The sequence below is a fragment of the Erythrolamprus reginae genome, chromosome 1 (genome assembly GCF_031021105.1).
Source record: "Erythrolamprus reginae isolate rEryReg1 chromosome 1, rEryReg1.hap1, whole genome shotgun sequence".
NCBI classification, from domain to species: Eukaryota; Metazoa; Chordata; class Lepidosauria; order Squamata; family Dipsadidae; genus Erythrolamprus; species Erythrolamprus reginae.
In genome coordinates, this window is record NC_091950.1 from 297,969,483 (window position 1) to 297,989,495 (window position 20,013).

The 20,013-nt window shown below is 43.8% G+C and overlaps 1 protein-coding gene across 1 annotated transcript in view; it reads left to right on the forward strand.

Moving 5' to 3' along the window:
* Positions 1 to 440: 440 nt before the first annotated feature.
* Positions 441 to 20,013, forward strand: part of NR2E1 (nuclear receptor subfamily 2 group E member 1) — a 52,515-nt gene continuing 32,942 nt past the window's right edge. The window contains exons 1-2 of the mRNA XM_070765142.1: positions 441 to 505; positions 4,785 to 5,079. Coding sequence (XP_070621243.1) covers positions 441 to 505; positions 4,785 to 5,079 — 360 coding nt within the window. The remainder of the gene's footprint in view (positions 506 to 4,784; positions 5,080 to 20,013) is intronic.

The window sequence follows — 20,013 nt, forward strand, 5'->3', positions numbered from 1 at the left end:
TCTTTCCAATTCTGTATCTCTTGGGGGGGGGGGGCGTTCAGAACTTTTTCTCAGGCCACAAACAAACCGAAAAAGTTTTTTTTTTAAACTTAGAAACATAGAAGATTGACACACACGCCCTTGGGATATTAAAACAATTGGGCCAATTTTACAGTTCCAATGACCATGAGCTGTATACTACATTCTAAAAAAATAGAAACATAGAAGATTGGCGGCAGAAAAAGACCTCATGGTCCATCTAGTCTGCCCTTATTATTTCCTGTAGTTTATCTTAGGATGGATAGATGTTTATCCCAGGCATGTTTAAAGTCAGGTACTGTGGATTTACCAACCACATCTGCTGGAAATTTGTTCCAAGCATCTACTCTTTCAGTAAAATAATATTTTGTCGTGTTGCTTCGGATCTTTCCCCCAACTAACAAAAGAAAAAAGGTGTAGAAATGGTCCAAAGAGGTTATCTTAAAACAAAATCTTGCCACGGGTCAAAGGAAAAATTAGGAAGCGGGTAAACTCTTTTCGAAAAGCCTTTTTCCAGGGAGGAAAAAACACAACACACACACACAAATATAAAAAAGGCGAGACCAAATCCATCTGTTAGTGGGGAAGAAGGATCGAGGCCACGTTGTTAAATAATCACCGGGGGGGAAGGGGACGCGGGGCGCAAGGCCGAGCTTTCTGGAGGAAACCCCCTCGCTCCTTTTTCCCGCTCGGCCCATCTGCCTTTGCCCGGGCTCGAACCTTTAGCAGGGGCGGTTCTACCGTCTTAAGGGGAAATCGTTTCTGAGCTGCTCGGCCTGGGAAAAGAGGAGAAAGGTTCCGGGAGATGCTTCCTACTGCGGTCGTGCTGCTTAGCAGTGAAAGTTTTCAAAACTTGTCGGAAAGTAAAAGTTAGAAAGAACCAATCCCTGGCTTTTTCCCCCTCTAAATCTTCGGGCCAAGAACCTCCCGGCTTCTCTGAAGAAGATGAGGACAGCTGGGTTTCACACAGCGACCTGGGATGACAGGGCAGCTCGGTGACAAGGCCCTTGATTTGATTGATTGATTGATTGATTGATTGATTGATTGATTGATTGATTGGTTGGTTGGTTGGTTGGTTGGTTGGTTGGTTGGTTGGTTGGTTGATTAGGCTTAAGTGCCGCTCAACTCTCGTAGGACTCCGGTCCACTCTCCTTTCTGTGCGAGTCCGTGGGAGAAATCCAAAGGCAAGGCGGGTGCGAGGGCCTGAGCTGAGTTCACACGCCGCTCCGGGTTCATTCTGACTCAGAGCCCCGCCGTGAAGCCGATTCCATCATTCCGTCCGGGTCGTAAAACAATCCTTCCTCCGCCCGTTTATTCTTAGCCCTTCTTAGAAACTTTTTGGGAAGAGGTTTTAGGGGAAGCGAGCTGCGCGAATCGGGGTGGCGGCCCGTAAGCATTCAATTGCCCAACAATCCTGCTTATTGTCGGTGAAGTAGAGGGAAGGTTCATTTCAACCGTGAGAGCTTTGGCCGTTTCCGTTTTTCAGGGCCGTCTTTTATCTACTTACCTACCTACCTATCTACCTATCTATCTATCCCCCCCTCTCTATCTATCTATCTATCCATCTATCCATCTATCATCTAGCGCTCAAAACAATAAAGGGAACCACTCAAAGAACCCATCCTAGATCTGAATGAATGAAATATTCTCATGGAATACTTTGTTCTGTGCAAAGTTGAACGTGCACAACGTGCGTGTGAAATTGATGGTCAATCAGTGTTGCTTCCTAAGTGAAGTTTGATTTCACAGAAGTTTGATTTACTTGGAGTTATATTGTATAGTTTAAGTGTTCCCTTAATTTTTTTGAGCAGTCTGTCTGCCTGTCTGTCTACCTATTAATCAATCTACCTACCTATCTCTATTTATCATCTATTAATCTACCTGCCTATCTACCTACCTACCTAACTGTCATCTCTCTCTCCCCTCTCTTTATCTATCTATCTATCTATCTATCTATCTATCTATCTATCTTTCTTTCTTTCTTTCTTTCTTTCTTTCTGTCACTCCCAAAAGGACTCTGGGCGGCTTACAACCATTTTTTTCGGAATTAGGCGCTGTCGAAAGCTAGAGGAGCCCCCTCCCACTCTAGGAAGGACGGACAGACACGCGTGAAGGGGGAATCCTCGACTTGCTGACCTCTCCAGGCCTGGGGCGAATGTCTCTCCTCCAGCTTACTCACAAGCTCGGCCTCCCTCTGAAAGTGCTGAGCTCGGTCGGCGATCGTCCTGGATGCCGCTGCCTTAATGCTGTATGTAAAAAAAAAAGGGGGGGGGGAAGTGGCTGCCTCTCGGGGATACGGCGAAAGATGGGACTTGGGACCACCACCACCCCCGCCAGCCCCCGTCCCAGCGCCGGCGCCCCTTCTGGGGCACAGCACCAGCCCTATTTAGCCTTCCATCCTTCCCAGGTGGGTAAAATGAGGAGCCAGATTGATGGGCGGGGGGGGGGGCGGCATATGCTGATTCTGTAAACTCGCTTAGAGAGGACTGTCAAAGCACTATGAAGCGGTAGATAAGTCCAGGTTCTATTGCGACCACTTCTCCGAGGAGGAAAGGGAATTGTCACCTGCGCTTGGTTGACTCAGCCTTCCACACTTCCAAGGTGGGTAAAATGAGGACCCAGACTGTTAGGGGCCCTGTGCTTTAGACTCTGTAAACCGCTTAGAGAGGGCTGTAAAAAGGACCTTAAAAGCGGTCTATAAGTCTAAATGCTCTTGCTCTTGCTCTGGGTCTCAAGAAAGACCGGTGGGAGAAGAGAGGGGAGGGGAGGGGGGGCGAGGGGGGGGGCGAGGAAGCCGCTCTTCTGTCCCGGGAGTTGGAGGGGTTGGGGAGGGGGCCTCGCGGGTGGCTGCGCTTTCCCTTCCGCCCGACTGGAGAGCGGGGTCGGGCGAGAGGCTCTGGCTGCTTGGGTGGTAAAGGGGACCCCGCCGCGGAGTCCTCTCCGAGCCGCCTAACTTCTTTCAGCAGGCGGTGATGGTGATTACAGTAATCGAAGCTGCCAGGGGGAGCTTCTTACGCCGGGCTCCGGCCTAGGGAAGGGAAAGGGGGAACATTTTTTTTTTAAAAAAGTCCCCACTCCTTTCCCCATTCTGACGCCCCGTCGAGGAAAGTTTTCTGCGTCGAGCTAGGCCTGTTGGGTTTTTTCCCCCTCGGAGTTTCCCCCCCTCGGAGTTTAACTTGACTGAGCCTGGCCTGAAGGGAACCGAACTTCTTTCCTCCCCCACCTCCACGTTTTATCTTTCCTCCCGTAGGCTGAGACCCAAAGGGCCCGTCTCCCCATCTCCAAAAAGAGGGGAGAAGCAGAAGAGGGAGACGCGGGAGAGAGAGAAAAAACTTCAGGCTGAGATTTCGAGACGGGATGGGCAAGTAGCCCCGCTTGAAAGGCAGAGGGAGGGGGGTTTGAAAAGGGACCAAGGCCGGCTGGATACCCCCCCCCCTTCCTCCCACTCCCGCAAACAAGGATCCCACGTTTGTCGGGAGGTTTGAGAAAGGGCAATTCGAAAAAGCCACCCCAACAGTGAGAGCATCCTTGCGCCTGGCTTTGAAAAGGGCCGCCGTCTATCAGGTACCTCCCAGTGACCCGTTAGATACCCACAGGGTCGGTCTTCTTCAGGTCCTCTCAGCTAAACAGTTTCGGCTGGTGAGTCCGTGCAGGGCACAGCCTTCTCTGTGGTGGCCCCTGACTCTCTAGAATCAGCTACCTCGCGAGATCCGCACTGCCCCTCCACACATACACCTTATTGGCCTTCCGGAGAAAGGAAAGGCCTGGTTTTTCCGACAGGCCTGGGACTATTGACGGGGTGGCGTGGGGTGGTTTTATTAGTGCATGGATGGCTGCAATTATTTTCAATTGAAATGTTTTTATATCGACCCATGTTTATTTTTTGTTGTGAGCCGCCCTGAGACTCCCTAGGAAGGCATAGAAAGAAAGAAAGAAAGAAAGAAAGAAAGAAAGAAAGAAAGAAAGAAAGAAAGAAAGAGAGAGGGGGGAGGGGGGAGGGAGGGAGAGGGAGAGAGAGAGAGACAGAGAGAGAGAAAGAAAGAAAGAAAGAAAGAAAGAAAGAAAGAAAGAAGCCAGATAGATGAATGGATGGATGATTGGATAGAAGGAAAGAAGGAAAGAAAGAAAGAAAGAAAGAAAGAAAGAAGAAGCTAGATGTATGGATGAATGGATGGATGGATGATTGGATAGAAGAAAGGACGGAAGGAAGTAAAGGCAGTAAAGGAAGTAAAGGAAGAAAGGAAGAAAGAAGAAAGAAAGAGAAAGAAAGAAAGAAAGAAAGAAAGAAAGAAAAAGAAAGATGGAGAGACAGACAGACATATGGTTGGATGGATGGATGGATGGATGAATGATTGGATGAAAGGAATGAATGAATGAAGGAAGGAAGGAAGGAAGGGGCTCAATTCAAGAGGGGTTACGGGCAGACCCCCACCGCCTGTGGCGATAACCCTCCCGGAGCGCTCGGATGGCTGAGGCGGAGCAGCACCCCAATTAGTCGGGGTCGGAGAGCTCCCGGAGCGGCGGAGGAGGGAAGCGGGGCGCAGCGCTGCGGGGTTTGGAAGGATCCCAGCGGGCGTCGGGGGCAATCAGGGGCAACGGCGCCTGTTTAATCCAAACAGAATTAACGCCGCTTAATTAAAATATATTAGGGGGAGGCTGCGCAGAGTTGTCCCCGAAATTAAAGGTAAAACCGCCACTGATTTGTCCAATCGGGGGGAAATAAAAATAAAAGGTCTGTTTCCAAGATGGGTTTATTTGCTCCCTAGGATTGTTACTCTTCTTCGCATCACTTTCGAATCACTTTCGCTGCGGCCTCCTGGGGTGGGTTGTCCCTCGGTCTTTGGGAAAAAAGAGGATCCAGGGAACCGACGCCTCAAAGGGTTTCGGGCTTCAGCCTTTTTCTGCCCGGGGCAACTTGTGGAGAACTTCCTTCGGAGGCTGTCCGCGAAATCCTCCCCGGTATTCGAGCCGCAGCCTCGGGCTTCGAACCAGCTCCGCGCCGGAGTGAGCGTCTTCTGGCAAAAGGACGACGCTTACTTCCGAGGAGACCCGGTGGGAACGGTGAGGTTTTGCGAGAAACTGGGCCCGCCTGGAGGTGGCTGGCGAGCCCAAATCCAACAACTCCCACCTGTTTGGTTAGTTGAGGAATTGAATTAATCCGGTTCCAAATGGGGAGTTTAAAAAATATTATGTTACAGGGACGCGAAGAGTTTTCGGGATTATCAACCAACATGTTCTTGTTGTATATTTCTGTTTTTTTAAATTAAAATAGTATATTAATTCCTGTGGTCACCGGGCCCATTGGAAAATTATAAAATCTATCTATCTATCTATCTATCTATCTATCTATCTATCTATCTATGTCTCTATTCTTTCTTTCTTTCTTTCTTTCTATCTATCTATCTATGTCTCTATTCTTTCTTTCTTTCTATCTATCTATCTATGTCTCTATTCTTTCTTTCTTTCTTTCTTTCTTTCTTTCTATCTATCTATCTATCTAATTATATATATATATATAGAGAGAGAGAGAGAGCGAGCGAGGGAGAGGGAGGGAGAGAGGGAGATGTGGGAGAAGGCGCCTCCACAATATTTGGAAATAAGTTTGGATTTGTAATTTCATATCCAGTCCATGTCCTTCCCCACTGTGCCTACTTTAAAGTTCCAGCCTACCTTTGCTGGGAGAAATAAACTTTTAAAGAAGCTGGCGCTAAAAGTCGAAATACCCCTTGGCTTGGACCCCAAATGTCCAAATAGTCTTCCAGCATTTGAGTTGAAGGGGGAAGGAGGAAAAGCTTCGAATCTCAATTAGCTACAGATATTTTCTTCGGATCTAGGAGTCCCATTCGGCCCACGGTTGCATTCTTTCGGGTAAAAGTAATCGAAGGTAAGATTGGTGTGGGGGAGGTGGGTGCCCCCCCCCTCCACGTCTCAGACCAAAATTACCTCGATTTAAGTAGCGTTCGCGGTGACCTGAACTTTTGAAGTGGCTTTAAGAGCACTTTCCCGGTTGTGTTGTCCTGCCCTCCTCGAAAGGGAAAGGGAAGGAAAGGGGGAAGGGGAAAGGGGAAAAGAAAGGGGGAGTGAAGGGAAAGAAAAGGGAACGAGAAAGAGAAAGGGAAAGAGAAGGGAAGAGGAAAAGGGAAGGGAAGGAAAGGAAGAGAGAAAAGGAAAGGAAGGAAAGGGGAAAGAAGGAAGAGGGGAAAGGAAAAGAAAGGAAAGGGGAAAGGAAAAGGAAAGAGGGAAGGGGAAGAAAAGAGGAGAGAGAAAAGGGAAAGGAGAAAGAGAAGGAAAGGAAAGTTGACGGGGGGGGGGAGGATCCGAAGAAGCCCGAGTCGAGAAGGCGAGCCGGAGATTTGCATAAGGAAATGGGCCGGTTTGTCGGAGGGGACACCCAACACCGGGGGCGGCCCCGTTGCCTGTCCCATTCGCTCTCTCCTCTCCCCCCCCCCCCTCGCCCAGAATACTGGAAAGCCTGGCGAGGGACGGGGGGGGCGGGGGAAGGCGGGGCGAGGAGGAGAGGGAGGAGAGGGGGGGAGACGGGAGGGCTCTCCTCCTCCTCCGGAGCCTTTTGTGTGCCACCCGAATTCCCAGGCTACCCTTTTTGACGGGTCACTGGTGACCCAATAGGCAGGTGGCGAGGGAGGCGTGTAATTAGAAGCGCTGGAGAAGCCAAGCTTGGCTCGGCCCCGACTTCCCTGCACTACGCCTACTTCCAGCCCCCCCCCCCTCCCTCCCTCTTACCAGAGGACGCAACTTTACCCGCGGGGAGGGCTACCGATCCCCCTCCCCCCGGGACTCCCTCCCCCTCCCCGCTTGGCTGGCCCGACCCCTTGGATCGCCGCCCCCCTCTTCTTTTCTGACTCTTTCCTCCCCCCTCCACTCCCCCCCCCCGCCCAGACCCCCCCCCCTAATCCCATTCCTCCACTCCGGGTTGCTGCAAAGAGCAGCTGTCGAGTTACATTTTTTGGGGGGGTGGAGGAGAAGCCGGCGGCATACGTTGATTGGAGGCAGTCAGATGAGTTTCCCGGGGGGGGGGGGGGAGATCATTAACTTAACACTTTTATCTTAATGTCCTCATTGTCTGCCGGGGGGGGGGCTGGTTTCAGAGCCCAGTTCGAGTCTCCCGAGGGACGTGGTTTTTGACCTTCCCTTTACCACTCCCACTCCCTACGGGTGGCTTGGCAGAGACTCCGCCGCCCGAACGATCGAATTGGTTCCGGAGAGGTTCGGATTCTCTCCTGCTGCCCCAGATTCCGTTCCTGTCCTCTTTCCTCTTTCCTCTTTCCTCTTTCCTCTTTCTTTCCTCTTTCTTTCCTCTTTCTTTCCTTTCCCCTTTCCTTTCTATTTCCCTTTCCCTTTCTCTTCCCCTCTTCCCTTCTTTTCCTTTCCTTTCTTTTCCTATTCCCTCTTCCCTCTTTCTTTCTTTTCCTTTCCTTTCCCCTCTTTCCTCTTCCCTTCTTTTCCTTTCTTTTCCTATCCCCTCTTCCCTCTTCCTTTCCTTTCCTTTCCTTTCTTTTCCTATTTCCTCTTCCCTCTTTCTTTCTTTTCCTTTCCTTTCCCCTCTTTCCTCTTCCCTTCTTTTCCTTTCTTTTCCTATCCCCTCTTCCCTCTTCCTTTCTTTCCCTTTCCTTTCTTTTCCTATTTCCTCTTCCCTCTTTCTTTCCTTTCCTTTCCCCTCTTCCCTCTTCCTTTCTTTCCCTTTCCCCTCTTCCCTTCTTTTCCTTTCTTTTCCTTTCCTTTCTTTTCCTATTTCCTCTTCCCTCTTTCTTTCTTTTCCTTTCTTTTCCCCTCTTCCCTCATTCCCTTCTTTTCCTTTCCTTTCTTTTCCTATCCCCTCTTCCCTCTTCCTTTCTTTCCCTTTCCCCTCTTCCCTTCTTTTCCTTTCTTTCCCTTTCCTTTCTTTTCCTATTTCCTCTTCCCTCTTTCTTTCATTTCCTTTCCTTTCCCCTCTTCCCTCTTCCTTTCTTTCCCTTTCCCCTCTTCCCTTCTTTTCCTTTCTTTTCCTTTCCTTTCTTTTCCTATTTCCTCTTCCCTCTTTCTTTCATTTCCTTTCCTTTCCCCTCTTCCCTCTTCCTTTCTTTCCCTTTCCCCTCTTCCCTTCTTTTCCTTTCTTTTCCTTTCCTTTCTTTTCCTATTTCCTCTTCCCTCTTTCTTTCTTTCTTTTCCTTTCCTTTCCCCTCTTCCCTCTTCCCTTCTTTTCCTTTCCTTTCTTTTCCTATCCCCTCTTCCCTCTTCCTTTCCTTTCCCCTCTTCCCTCTTCCTTTCTTTCCCTTTCCCCTCTTCCCTTCTTTTCCTTTCTTTTCCTTTCCTTTCTTTTCCTATTTCCTCTTCCCTCTTTCTTTCTTTTCCTTTCTTTCCCCCTCTTCCCTCTTCCCTTATTTTCCTTTCCTTTCTTTTCCTATCCCCTCTTCCCTCTTCGTTTCCTTTCCTTTCCCCTCTTCTCTCTTCCTTTCTTTCCCTTTCCCCTCTTCCCTTCTTTTCCTTTCCTTTCCTTTCTTTTCCTATTCCCTCTTCCCTCTTCCTTTCTTTTCCTTTCCCCTCTTCCTTCTTCCTTCCTTTTCCTTTCCTTTCTTTTCCTATTCCCTCTTCCCTCTTCCTTTCTTTTCCTTTCCCCTCTTCCCTCTTCCCTCTTCCTTTCCTTTCCCCTCTTCCTTCTTCCTTCCTTTTCCTTTCCTTTCTTTTCCTATTCCCTCTTCCTTTCCTTTCCCCTCTTCCTTCTTCCTTCCTTTTCCTTTCCTTTCTTTTCCTATTCCCTCTTCCTTTCCTTTCCCCTCTTCCTTTCTTTTCCTTTCCCCTCTTCCCTCTTCCCTTCCTTTCCTTTCCTACCTCCTGGGGGAGGCAGGAGACAATCCGAACCTCTCCGGAGCCGATTCCATGCCCGGGGTCCTCCCCCCCCCAACTTGGCACTCAGCCATAATGTGGTTAGTTTTGTTTTTTTGGAATCCGGCGTGGTGGGAATTCCTTAAGTTGTGGTTTACCGACTTGTGGGTTTGTAAAACCAGGGCGATCTCTGGGGCCCCTTCCGTGGTGGCTTCTTTGGCAATCGCGTTAACCACCAGTTGCCATCTCGGGTGGGTTGGTTTCGCAAAGCCACTGTGCTCAGCAGGCCTGTCGGAAGGCGCTTTATTCTCTTAAACATTCAGTAACCGAGAGGTTCTTTCAACGGGTTGCAGCCACGGTACGCTCGGTGCAAGTCAAGTTTTCGTGCAATGGGATTGAGCTTTCGCTATGCCTCGGAGAGGGGCGGCATAAAAGTCCAATTAATAAAGGATAATAAATAAATAAATTCCCGGGCAGGATCCCGATGGACTCGGTGGGCTGATGAAATACGGCAGTATTTCCCAACCTTGGCCACTTGAAGATATTTGGACTTCAACTCCCAGAATTCCCCAGCCAGCAAATGCTGGCTGGGGAATTCTGGGAGTTGAAGTCCAGATACCTTCAAGTGGCCAAGGTTGGGAAATGCTGTACTGAAATACGGTACGTTTGCTCCTTTATCTCTACGCATCGGTCTCGGTGCTGCCGACGTTTTCAACAATATGTGCTGCCAGATCTTGTCACTCGTCTATTTTGGCCAAGTTGTGAGTAAGCCAAGCTCGTTGGTGACTGCTCTAAGTAGTTGCAAGGGGTTCCGACAGACCCCATATCGAGGAAGACTGGAATTGGGGGGAGCATTTTATTCACATTGAACCCCCAAAAACCTGGCCTTCCCTCACCTCTATGAGGAATATGATGGCCTGCACACTGCTTACTTAAAGAGGAGGGTAGCTAAGGCAATCCTTGATAGGGATCAAGGCTTTTAGGCAACTGCTATCAGCTAGCAGGAGTCCACAAGGGAGAGGAAAGGCAAGATTTGAGTAACTTATGAAGCTCCCATGGCCATCATTGGAAGAGTAGTAGAGGCTTGGAACAAAGTTCCAGCAGACGTGGTAGATAAATCCACAGTAACTGAATTTAAACATGCCTGGGATAAACATATATAAGATAAAACACAGGAAATAGTACAGTGGTACCTCGAGATACGAGTTTAATTCGTTCCGGACCTGGGCTCTTAAGTCGAGCAGCTCTTATCTCGAATGACTTTTCCCCATAGGAATTAATGTAAATAATTTTAATTGGTTCCAGCCCTCAAAAAACTCACAAAGTTAGTCTAAATTATGCAGAAAGACATGTTTTTAATGAAGAAATGTACATGTACATATAAATGAATAATGAAGTTTCTTTCACTTAACTTGTAAACTTTCTTAAACTTTTAAATTTACATATGTTCAACTTCTCTGCCACCCAATCCTGTAGGACAGAGGTCCCCAACCCTTTTTGCACCAGGGACCGGCTTTAAGCGATCAAGAGAGGAATGGGTGAATGAATGGACGGAGGGTGGGAAGGAAGGAAGGAAAGAGGGAAGGGACAGGAACAGAGGAAGGAAGCAAGGAAACTTATGAAAGGGGAGAGTAAGAGAGGAATGAGTGAAGGGAGGGAGGGAGGGAAGAAGGTGGGAAGGAGAAAGAAAAGAAGAAATAGAGGAAGGGAAGGTAAAAGAGAGAAAGAAAAAGAGCAAGAAAGAAAGAAAGAAAGGGGGAAGGGACAGGAACAGAGGAAGGAAGGAAGGAAACTTATGAAAGGGGAGAGTAAGAGAGGAATGAGTGAAGGGAGGGAGGGAGGGAAGAAGGTGGGAAGGAGAAAGAAAAGAAGAAATAGAGGAAGGGAAGGTAAAAGAGAGAAAGAAAAAGAGCAAGAAAGAAAGCTGCAAGCACCCCCCCGAGCCCCCCAGGCCGGCTGCAACCTTTTAAAACATGCGCGCCGCTTCGCAGCTGTCTCCTGAAGCCGAACGCGGAAGTTAGCGTTTGGCTTCAGGAGACAGCTCCTTGGCGCTTGTATCTCGAATTTGGGCTTGTAAGTAGAACAAAAATATCTCTCCCCTCCCAGCTCTTATCTCGAGTTGCTCTTAAGTAGAGCAGCTCTTATGTCGGGGTTCCACTGTATAAGGGCAGACTAGATGGACCATGAGGTCTTTTCCTGGCGTCAATCTTCTATGTTTCTAGGTTTCTATCAATGGGTAAGAATCTCCATCCCATTGCCCTCCAAATAGCACGTCCCTTGGTGGATGAGAAGTGTAACCCACCATATTTTGAGGGCCTTCAAGTTGAGAAAAGGCAAGTGGCTGAGTTAGAACCTGCCTCCTTACAGCAAAGTAATGAAAACCTATTATCAAAATATTGTCAGGTTTAGGATGAAGGTTGGAGGGGGGGGGGGGACTCCAGGGAGGAAAGGAAGAAGGAATTTGAAACAGTTACTCTTGAACAGTTACCCCCCCCCCCAAAAAAACTTACGAACTATCTTGCTGGCAATTGCAGGTTAATACTATAACCAGGATAAGTACCAACATATCTGGCATGGAAGAAGGCAGGCTGACATGTTGTTCCCTGGAAAGGGGGCGTTCTGTTTCTCCAGGTGTTTGTTTTGAGTTAGTGACTTATTAAGTGATAAAGGCCATTTGTATTTAATGATACTTTCTGGCAGGATGTCCTTGGTAAGAATAGAATAGAATAAAGTAGAATAGAGTAGAGTAGAGTAGAATAGAATCTTTTTATTGGCCAAGTGTGATTGGACGCACAAGAAATTTGTCTTGGCGCATATGCTCTCGGTGTACATAAAATAAAAGATACATTTGTCAAGAACAATGAGGTACAACACTTAATGCTTGTCGTGGGATCAAATAAGCAATCAGGAAACAATCAATATTAATATCTTCGGAGAGTGGCAGCATACAAATATAATAAAACTTAATAATAATAATAATAATAATAATAATAATAATAATAACAACAACAACAACAACAACAACAATAATAATAATAATAATAATGCATTCGATTTGTATGCCGCCCCTCTCAAAAGACTCAACTTAAACTTAACTTAATAAACTTAACTTAATAAAAAATCTTAAGGATACAAGCAACAAGTTACAGTCATATAGTCATCAGTGGGAGGAAATGGGTGATAGGAATGATGAGAAAAAACCAGTATAGTAGTGCAGACTTAGTAAAGCCGCCCCGAGTCTTCGGAGAGGGGCGGCATACAAATCTAAGTAATAAATAAATAATAAATAAATAAATAGTTTGCCCAAAATTTTTGTTTAGCTGAATGATGGGGGGGAAAAACTATTCTTGTGTCTACTTGTCTTGGTGTGCAGTGCTCTATAGATGTTATGAGGGTATGCCAGAACTCGGGGGAAAATTGGAGGGGGATGGTGTGGTATGAGAACAAAATACGACTCCCAAGAGAAAAGTAAAGACGGGATTTGGATAAATGCTCCCAGACATCTGAAGGGGCAGCACAGTAGAAGGGGAAAAACAGTGCTGCTTTAATAGAACATAACATACCGATGCCAAGCTAGCCGACCACTTTTTAGCCTAAGATGTGGGGAAAAGCCACCCCAAGCTGTTAAGTTCAGAGTTCACTATGGGTAAGCAAGTTAAACTGGGCTACACAGACAAATGTTTATTCAATTGTTGGGAAATGGAAATAGTTTTGGAGAAATGCGTCTTCAAATCTTCAGAATAGAATAGAATAGAATAGAATAGAATTTTATTAGGTAAGTGTGATTGGACACACAATGAAGTTGTCATTGGTTCATATGCTCTCAGTGTACATAATAGAAAAGATAGGTTTCTCAAGAATCATAAGGTACAACACTTAATGATAGTCATAGGGGGTCAAATAAGCAATCAGGAAACATTAATTGAAATCTTAAGAATGCAAGCAACACGTTACAGTCATACAGTCATAAGTGGGAGGAAATGGGTGATAGGAATGGTGAGAAAAAAACTAGTAGCAATAGTAGTGCAAACTTAGTAAATAGTTTGACAGTGGTGAGGGAATTATTAGGTTAGCAGGTTTATTTGTTCTGGTGATCTTAAGTAAATCAGTTTATTTATTGTCCCTAGCCTAGCTAAGGATATTTAGGGGTTAATAATGAAAGGCAAACGGAGGAATTATGCATACCTCTTTAACAGATTGGTAATTAACTCACGGTAGAGTAGCTGTGAAGTCTCAGCATATGTTTGTGCCTCCTTCACTTTGTTTAGCTACGAAAGTGAAGATTGATTAGTACAGTATTTGGATGGAAGACTAATAGGGAATCTCAGGTCCAGTGGTTAAATAGAAAGTACTTCTATATTGGGACCAAGAACGGTGTATTAATGAGACACTGCCAGTCAAACTCACCTTGGAAGAGTATTTTATATTCCCAAACTGATGCTCTCCCAGCCTGTTGATTGTAATGTTGATCATCCAATCCTTTTAAAGAATGATAGGCAGCCTAACAAAACTGCAGGCGGAAGATTAAGGAATCCTGCTTTTAACTTATTGTACATTCTTTGCATTGAGTGGGGCCATCTCTTCAGTTCTTATAGCAGCTTCCCGTCTGCTTTAAAGACATTTATATTTCTGTGGATTCCTTGGATTTGTTCAATTAGCAAAACGATCCATTTCTCTCAAACTCTATCATGCCAGTTCTGGTGCCTTATTGCTTCTCAAAGATCACTTTTCTCTCTCTCTCTCTCTCTCCCACTTTCATTTTCAGGTCGGATTTTAGACATCCCATGTAAAGTGTGTGGTGACCGGAGCTCTGGCAAGCACTATGGGGTCTATGCCTGCGATGGATGTTCAGGATTTTTCAAACGAAGCATCAGAAGGAATAGGACTTATGTCTGCAAATCTGGAAACCAGGTATTGTTCACAGCATCACCTCTTGTCACCCCTTCCCCTGCAGACAGTTTCGTTATGGTTTGGACAAAGTAGGCTGCATAGTCTTCGGAGAGGGGTGGCATACAAATCTAATAAATTATTATTATTATTATTGTTGTTGTTGTTGTTACTATTATTATTATATTATTATTATTATTATTATTATTATTATTATTATTATTATTATTATTATTATTATTGGAATTCCTGTCACCTGTGGAGCTTGTCCTATTGATTTTTTCAAAATGATGTATACTGAAACGAGGACCAAATTTCTATCAACACAGCAGAGTTTGTGGTGCGTCCAATAACATGTTTGAATATGTCAACCCAACATATTAAGGCATATCTGCTAAGCATGCCTTTCACAGCCTGAAGATTTCAAAGCAGATAGAAAAAGAGAATGTTCAACACTTCTCTTATCCCCCTAAAGTAAATTGTGGAGTCAAAAGTGGGATAGTTTCCCTTTGAAGCTCTTAGCTTAAGATTCTTGGCTACTTTAAAGCTGCAATTCTACGTACAATGAGCAGCAAGGGAAGTTGAGGTAGTTAGCCCAGTGCCACGCATTTTGATTTAGAAGCAAATTTGGCTTGACTTGATCTTACTCACTCCAGATTAGAGCTACAATGCAATGTTTTGTACTGTAAAATTTCAGGCAAAGGAAATATTTCAGGCACGGTTGACATTCAAAGCTTAGATAGTCTTTCTGAAACTTTGAAGAGCTGGTGTGAAGGTGGCTACAGTATATAGGAATCGGACATACTCAAAATAAGTCCATGTGCTTTGTAGTTATAGAGCAAAAAGCACCACAGTACAGTAGTTCACTTCATTGACTTACCTAAGTAGTCCCGAGTAGCTATCCTGAGTCGATTGATTCATCGTCCTTTTAAAATTGATTTCCTTTCTCTGTTCCCAGTTTGGCAATTGTTTAAAATATTAGGAAGGAAGAAATTAATGTCCTGTGGGATATTTATTTATAGGCAATTGAGGTGGGGAAGAATATAAATCACAATTTCAGTGAAAATAGTTATCTGCTAAATTAACATGAAATGTGAGCGTTACTCTCATGGTGGACCTTGAGGAAACTTAGAATTTTTTTTGTTTGACTTTTTGCTAGGGGGGAAAAAAAATACCCCTCAGTTATTTCAAGCAAAAGTGCAGAAGCTGAATCTTGCAAAGACTTGGGTGGATTTAATTTAATTATTTCATTTATTGGATTTGTGATCAGCCCAACTCCTTTCGGACACTGGGCATCATACAACAGGGTGCAGCTCTCAGGGTACTCCCACCCCAAGTTCACTGTGTTTGATTATAGACAGGAGACATTTACTAAACGGATGAGGAATCAACTTATTTATTCATCTAATTTTAATAGTTTTTTTTAAAAAAATTCTAGCTTAGTATACTAAACCAATAAGGCAAGTATGATTTCTAACACAATATGGCTTATGTGACTCAGATAGAATCTACTTGGGCAATCCCCCCTCCATTTTCATTAATGGAAAAAGTATTAAAAGCTGTTATTAATTAATGGAAAAAGTATAAAAAGTATAAAAAGCTCTATAGAGCGCTGGTGAGACCACATTTGTAATACAGTACTGTCTTCGGTTCTGGAGACCTCACCTACAAAAAGATATTGATAAAATTGAACGGGTCCAAAGACGGGTTACAAAAATGGTGGAAGGTCTTAAGCATAAAACTTATCAGGAAAGACTTCATGAACTCAATCTGTATAGTCTGGAGGACAGAAGGGAAAGAGGGGACATGATTGAAACGTTTAAATATGTTAAAGGTTAATTAAATAAGGTTCAGGAGGGAAGTGCTTTTAGTAGGAAAGTGAACACAAGAATAAGGGACACAATCTGAGCTTAGTTGGGGGAAAGATCAGAAGCAACGTGAGAAAAAACTATTTTACTGAAAGAGTAGTAGATGCTTGGAACAAACTTCCAGCAGACGTGGTTGGTAAATCCACAGTAACTGAATTTAAACATGCCTGGGATAAATATATATCCATCCTAAGATAAAATACAGGAAATAGTATAAGGGCAGACTAGCTGGACCAGGAGGTCTTTTTCTGCCGCCAATCTTCTATGTTTCTATTTTTTTAGAATGTAGTATACAACTCATGGTCATTGGAACTGTAAAACTGCCCCAGTCGTTTAAATATCCCAAGGATGTGTGTGTGAGTGTGTGTGTGATAATCTCCCAGGAGCCAGGAATAAGGTGTGAAATAAGACAAACCCCCCAAACCCAGACACACAAGCTCTTCCATGGTGGAATTCTGGAGGAGGAACAGGGTATATAACACCTGAGGTTTTCTTTTGGCAGAGGGTGGACAAGATACAAAGGTCATTCTGGCAGATATTAATGGTCTATTACCTCCCAAGCAATATGTTAGCTGCTTCTCCCTTTACCTTACTTTGATCGTGTGCACTGCATTTCAATCTCACCCAAACTCTACAAGTTATCTGCAGGGGTCCCCAAACTTGGCAACTTTAAGACTTCTAGACTTCAACTCCCAGAATTCTCCAGCCAGCAAAGCTGGCTGGAGAATTCTGGGAGTTGAAGTCCACAAGTCTTAAAGTTGCTAAGTTTGAAGACCTCTGTTAGAGTTTGCTGGGCACCTGAACCAATCAATGAGCGGTTGATCCTTGACCCAGATTCTGGTCCCTAGAATCATGGCAGCGGCACCTCTATGATCTTTGTAGAGCTGTTGCAAAAACCTAGGAGGATGTCCTGTCTCTTGTAACTTGGTAGCTCCCCTTATTGTAGTATGGAGTGAGCACAGCACAACACTATGATGGTTGAAAATGATAAGAGTACATTCTTGGTCCCCCTAACATCCCAATGATTTCTTTTCTTTCAACTCATTTAAAAACACCCAATGCTTGTTTTTCTTTACCTTCTCCTAACCAGATTATCAGATATGCTGCAAAACTGGGATCTTAGTTTAGCTTTATGTGTTTTCTATCATTTTCCTGTCCCATAATAATAGAACCTTCATTTTTTAAAAGCGAGGAACTTCTGAATCAGTTTTATTTGGAGTCAAACAGCTGGGAAGAGCAATTGTTACGGTGTTTAGGTTCTGGGAAAGTTTCTATTGATAATCCTCTTCTCCTGATCGATTTCTCCCCTCACCGGGTATGCGCTTTACTCATATTTTCTTATAATTTCTCCTTTCCCTTTCCATTTCATTAACACACACAATATGTGCACATACTCTTCCTCCCTTCAAACTCCTATGCAAATGAAGTTACATTTTTATACAAATAAAGGGAAAAAAATAAAGGAAACACTTAAACAACACAATATAACTCCAAGTAAATCAAACTTCTGTGAAATCAAACTATCCACTTAGGAAGCAACACTGATTGACAATCACTTTCACATGCTGTTGTGCACATTCAACTTTGTACAGAAGAAAGTATTCAATGACAATATTTCATTCATTCAGATCTAGGATGTGTTCTTTGAATGTTCCCTTTATTTTTTTTGAACAGTATACTTTATACTTATACTTTTCAAAGCGGTGTGGAAATGGAATTGTGCAGCCTCCAACTTTTCTCATTTCCTTCAGCATTGAATAAATTGTTTCTGCTACACTTCTTTTCTTAAGGCTACTTGTGAAAGTAATTCTTCTCATCTGTGTTAATTCTCCCAGTGCCATTTCCTTCACCTTAACTACCTTTCCAAATGTTCTTATTTGCACAGATTATGTTATGAGCCTTTTTGCATTTGAACGGTGTTTCTGTGGGGCCAACTTACAAATTGTATGCAAAAGCATGTAAAATGAAGCCTTGTCTTTTTTTAAACAAAAATAACCCCACTTTAAGTCATGGGTAGGAGATTATTTTATTTGGAATAATTATTGGAAAGACACATTGAGACCTGGTATATTTGAAATTGATTCTCAAAAACACATTTTCTTCATTGGTGGAAAATCCAGATCTTTGATAAGCCTTTGAAATAAACAATGTCTAAACACATAGCATCTAGATAACTGCAAACGTTAAAGCAGCAGGGAATTTTCTCCTGCCTATTTTTAGAAAACAATGTTCTATATTAAGGGTCCCCCAACTTGGCAATGTTAGACTTCCACTATGCTTTGCTGGCTGGAGGATTCTGGGAGTTGAAGTCCACAAGTCTTAAAGTTGCCGAGTTTGAAGACCTCTGTATGTAGAGTTTGCTGGGCACCTCTTGTGGTTTACCAATAGATTCAAAAAAGAAAAGAAAAAGCAGGGCTATTTTTCTCCTCCTGCTTCTTCTCCTTTTTGTCTCTTTCTCTTCCAAATATACATTCTTTAAATAAAAATACTAAATAACAATAGGCAACTTTCTATTTTTTCTGCCACCCAACAAAGCACATTTCTCTTGCTAAAACTCCAGAGGTGATTGTGTTTAAACCAATGAGGTTAATTAAAGGAAAGATAAATTGTTTTAGTGAAAATCAAATGGTAGTAAATTAGTTGAAAAAGAGCTACTATTTAAGAAGAAGGGAGGAGGTGAATACACAAAGAAGAACGTATTGAGATGATTTGAATTGAAATTGGCCACCTTCTGTGAAATTTAAAGGGTTCATTATTTCTAAACGTATGTAGATGAGCATGCTTCAGTTTGCTATTTGTGATATACTGAATTCTTTTTTGAGATGACCCAATAATAAGCTTGTTAGTCCATAGCTACGTGCTTAGTTTAGTTTAGTTTAGTTTTATTGGATTTGTATGCCGCCCCTCTCCATGGACTGGGGCGGCTAACAACAGTTACACTTTAAATGGCAGATGTAGTATTATATTTCTAACTTTTCCTCAAGTTAAAAAATAGAAATACACGATACAATTGTAACCTTCACTATGTATACTGTACTTATTTTTTGCTAAAAAGGACTGACATCTCTACTTGCATTCTAAAGTAGAATCTGAGGTGACATCTCTGCCATTTGTTATTCTTAAATATTTGTTCCTATTGTTTCTCCTATCATACTCTATTTCTCTTTACAGTACTCTCATACTGCCTCCCAATTACGTTGTTGCTTAGTTAAGTATCATGAAACTTTGTGTGTGTGTTCATCTCACTTAGAACCAGAATGTTTGAGAACATAATATTTTTAAAGTGATAAAAACCTAAATTGATTTGAAGTTATCTACTCTCCTCTTGAGGGAAGTTAAGGAGCCTGAATAAAGCAGAAAGATCTTTAGGGAACTGCAGAAAAAAATTGAAAAGTTGGGAAATGAGAGTTGTAAATACCCAGCAGCATCTATACACGAATTTTACAAAAACCAAGATATTTATAAAATATTGAATGTTGCATCACTGCCTCCGTGTGGGGCCAAGGATAATTTCAACCTTTTCTGCTCATCCCTCCTTGGCCCCAATTATTAACTTGAGAAACTGACTTAAACAATCTCCCCTCAAATTCATTAATGCTTCCATTCATTTGCAGTTTAAAGAAAGAAGCTAAAGTAAGAACAAAAACGAGAATTGCTTATTTTAGTAAGTCAGGTCTCTTAAGAACTGAAGGCTCCTAAGGCTTCCACTGTCCAGACCAGCGTTAAAAAATAAATAAAAATACAGAGGACTTATATATTAAAGACAGACTTAAACAACAGAATATAACTCCAAGTAAATCAAACTTCTGTGAAATCAAACTGTCCACTTAGGAAGCAGAGCTGATTGACAGTCAATTTCACATGTTGTTGTGCAAATGGAATACTTGTGCAAATAAAATATTCAATGGGAATATTTCATTCATTCAGATCTAGGATGTGTTATTTGAGTGTTCCCTTTATTTTTTTTGAGCAGGCAGGGGTCCTCAAACTTGGCAACTTTAAGACTCGTGGACTTCAATTTCCAGAATTCTTCAGCCAGCTATGCTGGCTGGAGAATTCTGGGAGTTGAAGTCCACAAATCTTAAAGTTGCCGAGTTTGAAGATCTCTGATTATAAGCCTAAATGCTATTGCTAAATGCTATTCTCCCAACAAGGCGCTCCTCCAACGTGTTGTCAGTCGACAGATGCCATCATCTTCACCGTCATGTTCATCACCAGAGTGCCTCCACTCCCGGGTTACAAAAGGCAGCGGTGTGACACACACACACACGGCAAGTTTTCCGAGAGACTTCGCTCTTCCCCTTTTGGAGAGCCAGAAAGCCCGCGGTCGTTTTAACTTCCGAGGCATGACTGCGCAGGCGCGGGGCTCCGGAGCAAGTTCCGGCCTCCCTAGAGACTCCGGAAAGTTTTTTTTCCCGCG